This window comes from Nicotiana tabacum, chromosome 22 (genome assembly GCF_000715075.1).
Source record: "Nicotiana tabacum cultivar K326 chromosome 22, ASM71507v2, whole genome shotgun sequence".
NCBI lineage: Eukaryota > Viridiplantae > Streptophyta > Magnoliopsida > Solanales > Solanaceae > Nicotiana > Nicotiana tabacum.
In genome coordinates this window covers 39,296,072-39,303,537 of record NC_134101.1, presented here as the reverse complement: position 1 = coordinate 39,303,537, position 7,466 = coordinate 39,296,072, and the positions used below count along the sequence as shown (strand labels likewise).

Sequence of the window (7,466 nt, the reverse complement as noted above, 5' to 3'; positions counted from 1 at the left end):
TATTTATGTCTTACTTGCGAATCATTTTCCTAACGCTTTGGGTTAATGAATTTACACAATTCATCTAAAAGCACCCATGTAAATCATCTTTTTCTAGTTCGATTTAAAGGCTGAATATAGAATTTAATTGGTGATCAAATAATTTAAACGGTTAGGCGCAAGATTGAATAAATAACTAGCTAGTAAAGCTATCATAAATTCATTAACAAAAGATAGGAATCATAACATTCATATAAAGTTTGCCATAACCCTAGAACAAGGTATCTAGCTACACATGCATGGCACGAAAATAACAATAGCTAATTTAATCAAATGAAGGATAGAAATCAAGAAGTAGAGAAAAATAAAGAACTCTGTTCACGCCTCCAATTCCTAGCATTGGCCTCTCAAAAATTTCCTCCAAAGTCTAATCAAAACCTCCCAAAAACATAAAATTGAAGACATAAAATTACTACATCCGTTTCAATTTATGTGAACATGTTTTCTTTTTAGTCCGTGCCAAAAAGAATGACATATTTCCCTATTTGGAAAACAATTTACCTTTATGCAATGATTTATAGTCACACAAAATACATGTGCTTCATTTTACATCACAAGTTCAAAAGTCTTCTCGCTTTTCTTAAACTCCGTGTACAGTCAAATGAGTTCACATAAATTGAAACGGAAGGAGTATATAATTAAAGTATAATTCTATAATAAGATGCCCCCTTTAACAGTAGATATGAGGATCCACACTTTTGCATGTAACTTTGTAGTAGGTAAATTCCTCACGTTGACATCCATGTATAAATTAAAAATTCAGTAAATTTTGAGGAGACATATTACTAAGACATTATTTTTTTTTTTAGGAGACATATTACAAAGACATTTTTTTTTGAGTTTAAATTATATATACCGTCAGTGTAAGGTAAATTACCATTTTCTTAAAATATGAGATTTATAATTTTAAACCATAAATGTGACTAGATAGTGTAAAAATTTCGTATACTGACAATATATATAAATTAAACTTATTTATAGGCGACGGCCACTGGTACCACCTTCCCTATTGCAGTTGAAGTGAACAGCAGCAACAGGCAAATTGAGATTGTGAAACCTTGCAAAGTCTCTAGTGTGAAAATTCTGACGAGAATCAATTATATCAACATTCACAACCTCTCGATCCAATTGTCGAAACAACACGAAAATATAGCGATGAATTCCCAATGAAGGTCGTGGACTCTCGTAACGTACAATTTCATTGCCTGTAGTGCAGTAAAATAAATCAGTTTTAACAAGGGTGCTGATGAATTTCACAAGTAATATTTCTGTAGAAGAATACACATATAGTCGTCCATTCAACCGCTTAAATTAAATATGGCAGACAGATATAAAATTTATGTATATCGGTTAGGAAAAGTAAACATCATATATGCTATATATTTGTTTAAATATTGTATGTACATGTACACACGATCAGTGGCTGATCTAGAGGGCAACGTGCGGGTTCCCGGGAACCCAATGGTTTTTGCACCGTCCGTATATATGTAGTAAAAAAATTATTAAATATCTATAAATATTTGATTGTGAACCGAGCTGCTAACTTGAGATCATTATAGGAATCCATAAACTTCATAGTCTAGATCCGCCTCTACGCACGATTAGTCTTTTTTGCTGCCTCTCCCCATTTCTTGGTTCGATTCAAACATATGTAATCTATTTCTTGTCCAAGAAAGAAATGCCGGTTAATTTCAAGTACGGAGGGGAATTATAACAGTAAGCGATTTAATTATTTTTTGTTATATTAATGTAATTGATTATAACAATAAAATTACTAATAAATTTTACCTACTTTAACAGTAAAGTCATAAAATTGTTTACATTAAGAAAAATAAACTTTACACACTATATAAAATCACTATATCTTGTCCAATATAACTATAAAACATACCCATTAAGGAGAGTTTTCAGTTATAGTGGATAAAGTTTTGTGATCTGACTATACTGTTATAGAGGGCAGCATTCATCTACTATTCTACTTTAATGAAACAGGGAAATAGTTTTATGGCTTTACTATTAGATTGATTAAATATTATGATAAAAATAGTTAAGTGACCTTACTATTATAGTAGGCAAAGTCAGCAACCATATATGAAATTAATTCAAAAAATGCTTAAATTTTTTCCTTGTATTTAAATATTAAGTGGTAAGCGGTTTCTTTATTTTCGTATAAGATTAAAAAAATGCAGTCACACTATAAATAAATATAAGCATTGATAGTCATATCCCAAATTGAATTACAACAAGAATATATGTTGTGGTATTGTTAGCTTCATACTTAGTTGTTTTTTGTTAGTAAAGAGGGTAAAAATTTACTCGTACTCGATGTATACACCAAACCAATAAAAGTATGATATGTCTTTGCACATAGAATTCAATCACTTCGCTGTTAATTAATGCATATTTTCACTTCATTGAATCGCTTAATGGGAAGATTAACTGTAAAGTATGAAGTTATGTTGTATCATTTGTTTAAGGTAACCTGCTAGGTTTGGTATACCAGAATGTTTTATTCGATCTAGTTTTCTACCATGTCAAAAAGTTAAATTATGTAAATGTGGAATGTTATAAAGCATGAAAAAATACTTTCTGAAAATATTTAATTTATGGAATAGCTTTAATTTTCAAAATTTTGATTGGTCTAAACTTCTCTAATTAAGTATATTTAAGTTAAGATTCATGACAAAATAGGCATGCCCACATGTAAAGTGTTTGCATGAGTTGTGCTGCCCCAGGTAACGCCTGTTATTTATTCATTAATTGGTCGTAAATATTGAGTGTAGGTAAATTTTTAACAAATATTCAGTCCTAAAGAACTCATGAGTCATGATTAACTTTTTAAGTAAGAAAACTTACCAAAGTTTGCTCCTGTGGTTGCTGGGATATCTGTGACCAGCCTAGCAAAATTAATAAACCAAAGTCATGATTAATATTTTTTTTTCTTTTTCACAGATAGTAAGACTTAATAATCTTTAAAATGAAGCACTAGATCATATATAATAAGTTCTAAATTTTTACAACTGATGCTATATTGGATACAAACTCAGCCAAAATTTTATAATACGTTTGTTTTGAAGGCCTGCATGTAATAATACACACTAGTACGCTTGACCTTAAACTAATTTTAGTGTTCAAAAGCATTACATAGAAATCAAAAAACTGCCAACGTGAATAACGAAGTACAACTGTAAAAGTTTGGAGTACAAATGTCAGTGCAGTACATCTAATTTAAAGTGTGATTCATGCCAAAACTAAGAATATTGTTTCCTTGATATTCTTTCATTTTTATAGTCCACCCAAAAACTACTACTACTATTATGTCTTAATCCCAAATAAGTTAGGAGATTTTTTAATTAAATTTTGTATTTAATAATAATTTAATTCTAAACTTTTTATTTTATTTTATTCTCAAAAATTTTATGATTTATTTTAGACCACATTTTTTTAAAAAAAAATTTCGTTCTTAAACTCCGTGAGAAATTATACATTGTCACGTAAATTGAAAAGAGGAAATTTTTTCTTCTTTTAACATGAGTACCACGAACAAAAAGAACAGAAAAAATAAAAGATGGACCATAATCTTACCAGTGGAGATACTCCCTCTGGTTTGGGTTGCTCGGGGTTGGAGCATCTGGATCCACCATAACCTTCCAAAAAATGGATAGAGGATTTCACGTATCTTGAAACCAATGTCAAATTAAGAAAATAATTTAACTTTTGTATATTGATATATCATGTAAAAAAAATTATTAGTGTAATGTGACATGTTATAACATGTAACATTTTATATTTTTCAAGTTATTAATCTCATCTTTATTTTTTACATGAGCTGATAGTGTAAAAATACTTTGACTTTCTGCATATACTCTATTATGTAATCTAATTTAAAAAGGGGGGAAATAAAATACTGTTATATTGTTTATCAAAATAATGTTATTCCCTTTGTCCCAATTTATGTGGCGTTGCTTGGCTCAATACAAAGTTTAAGAAAGAAATGAAAAAGTTTAAAATTTATGATCTAAAACAAACCATATAGACATTTATGTGATTGTAAATTAATTCATTAAGGGTAAAGTAGGAAGTTTAAAGTTAGATTTAATTTAAAATAAGAAATTATGATATTTTATTGGGACAGACTAAAAAAAAAGTATGACACATAAATTGAGACAAATGGAGTACTATATTTGCTTATGGAGTAGCTAGTGAAAAGGAAGAAGATACAAATTAAAAGTGTAATCCAATGCACGAAGTATCTCGCGTTTACGCAGGGTTCAGACAGAGGTGAGGCCAGAATTTCAAACTTATGGGTTTAGGAGTCTAACCCTTTTAAGTTACGGGGTTCTAAAATAATAATTCGTACATATTCAATGAACTTTTAAGATAAATACATGATTTGAATCAAAGTTACTGGGTTCGGCCGAACCCGCAGTCGGCACTCTGGTTACGCCCCTGGATTCGGAGAAGGGTCGTACTCCAAGGAGTGTTTACCCTGGCACAAGGATCAGCGGCTTATTATATGGCTAAAACTCATAATCTATATAGAATATATGGAGACAACTTTACCGTTATTCCAAGACTCTGCAAACAAAAAAAAAAAAAAAAAGAACTTTACCAGAGTGTAAAAAGTGCGAAGATCATCTCCTCCAATGTCAACCCTGGGTTGGTTGACAATTTGTGAAGGCCTCAATCCACAGCCATTGTAGACCTGCACCCTATTATTGTAAACCACATTAAAGTCTACGGACCTTGTAAATGGATCCAATACATCTCCTATTACACCAGATACTACTAAAGGATCTAGTCTTGACATTTTGATGGTGTGGAAATTTTTACAAATTTAGCTCTATTTTATTCTTACATGAGCCAATATTGTTCATGACTATAGGAGGAGCTAGCTATTGCTATTTATATATGCTATGTCTTTCTTTACAATCACAAGAATCTAAAGTTTTGAAGCTTTTCTCTAATGGAAAAACCATATTCTGCTCAATTGTCGGTTTGTATAGCTTTGTTTGACAACTACAAGTTATAAGAAAATAAACAGACCCTTTAGCCATGCATGGATTATTGTAATAACGGCCTCTGAAAGAAGAATTAACTTAAATAGTAGGTGGATATATGTATAATATATATATTCTATATATAATATTTATATAACCATGTATAATCAGTATATAATGTATGTATACCGGCTAGAAAAAAAAATAATGAACCCGTTCGGCTGTTTGCTATTTGTGTAAAATCCCCTAACTGAAATCGCACTCATCCAATTAAAAACTCACCCTGGTGTTTACCGATATTTGCGCTCAGCTGCTGAATGATAAGCATGTGTATCTCATTAGGATATTATTGTTTAACCGTGATTAAGTGATATATATATTATTACTTTTATAATTTGTAACCGCCAAAGTTAAATTTCTTGGTTTAATCGCGTTGGGTCCTCATCCAACTTGTTTCCTTCCCTTCTCCCTCTGAGTTTATCAAGGCACCTTTATTTTCTTCTATGCGTTTTACTTTTACTAATTGTTCGAAATTTTGTTAAATAGGAGGATCACTATAACTATATAACGCCCCTCGAAACAAAAAACAAAGATGATTTATGTGATCATAGTATTATAAATGTGATTATGATCCGAGCTCTGAAGATATATATGATTATCTTTTTTTAAAGCTTAAATTGTAAGAGAGGATATTTTTATTTACTTAATTAAATCTTAAACAGATGTGATTATGATCCGAGCGTTGTTTGAAAATACGACATCTACATCTAGGCCTCTCTTAACCTATTGTATGTTTGGGGTCTGAAAGATGATGAATGAGCAAATTACACTATTAATCACCGGGCATCCCTTTTTCGTATCAGTTTGTTTAGTAAATAACTCTCTTTTTATTTTTCTTGCACTTGATGAACCTTTTAGACTGTGATCTAAATATTGTTTTTGAACAAACTAAAAATCTTATGAGAAAACGTTAAACCACAATCGAATATGTTATAAGCAAACTGAAAATGATATGATCAAACATAGATAAAAATCTAACGTTCTCCTAAAGGAATAATTTTCCTAAGAGCTAAATTTTCACTAACTTTTTAGAGTCAAAATCTATAAAGTAAATCAGCCCAAAATGCAAGATTCATAGAAAATGATGGCTTGGCTAACATATTGGGTTTGCTCAGCCCAAAGTAGTTTAGAATAGCAGAAGTAGGGGTGTACATAGGTCGGGTTGGTTCGAATTTTGCAATTACCAAACCAAACCAATTGTATCGGATTTTTAAATCTATAGACCAAACCAAACCAACAAAAGTCGGGTTTTTCAATATCGGATTTTCTCGGATTTCTCGGGTTTTTCAGATTTTTTTTCCGATAAACTTGTGCTCCAAATATTTCTATAGTCCTAAATACAATTTTACCAATAACAACCATGTTTTTATTTTTTAACATTGACCTCAACTATGCTAGTCAATAGGTTGTATGGTTCCACTTTTTAAAGGTCTCTACTTTATAAATTATTTTTCATTTTACACTAAAATGCTACTAAAAGCTTAAAGCAATTGACATGTCCAACTTCAATTGAACCTTAGATAAATAATTAGAAAGAGCAGGTTGGAGTATCATGGACAAATTAATTGCTTTAAGTATTGTAAAAAGTCTAATTTCTCCAACTGTCAAATCAACTGAACCTTAAAGAAACAATGTAATACAAAAGTTTCTTAATCGATTAAAAACTATGCACCAACTTTCTTTTAATTAATTACCTTAAAGTAGTAAAGATTCTAAAAATAATCATGAAGCAAATTGTAGTTAACTATCCCTCTAATCAATCCCCAAAGGTGAGTCTGCATATTTGGAAAAAAAGAAATAATTAACATATTTAATATTAAATAATATAAAAAAATAACTATATTCATTAACAATTAAATATAAATTATTACCTTCTTCAACTTGCTCAATTTTCTGGACTTCCTCTAACATGTCTTCAAACTTATATTCCTTGAAAATACATCATTGTAAGAAATAATGTAGGAAATACATCATTCTTAATTTTACATAGTTCATATTATTTAACCAAATGATTCAAAATATAAGTAAAAAAGTTTCAATATCTTTTTAAGTAACGATCAATTACTCGTGTTAATCATCTAAGAGAAACAAAATAAACAAATGAAGTTGATAATAGGGAGGAATATAACAGATTTGCAAAAAAACTCGCTAATCGGAAAAAGAAAAATCTTAGTTAATTGGAAAAAAGCAAGGCGTATGTATGCAGTTAAAAAAAAAATATGTAAAATGAGAAAGGGAAGAGCCTTACCGATGAGAGCAAAAGAGAGTTGATAGGGTTTGAGCTAATTGGGGGTTTTGGAATGGAACGATAGGGTTTCTTGCTTTTGGAGAAGAGACAAAATAATTTTAATTGTTTAAGTATTTTAG

At 30.2% G+C, this 7,466-nt stretch overlaps 1 protein-coding gene across 1 annotated transcript; it reads right to left on the bottom strand.

Annotated features, from left to right (window-relative positions):
• Positions 1–286: 286 nt before the first annotated feature.
• Positions 287–4,939, bottom strand: LOC107804719 (protein VERNALIZATION 3-like). Its single transcript, XM_075244374.1, has 4 exons — positions 4,652–4,939; positions 3,625–3,686; positions 2,896–2,936; positions 287–1,244 (listed from the first exon to the last, which is right to left on the bottom strand). Exons 1-4 carry the CDS (start codon positions 4,847–4,849, stop codon positions 1,015–1,017), a joined length of 531 nt encoding a protein of 176 aa, XP_075100475.1. The 5' UTR covers positions 4,850–4,939; the 3' UTR covers positions 287–1,014.
• Between the last annotated feature and the right edge of the window lie 2,527 nt (positions 4,940–7,466).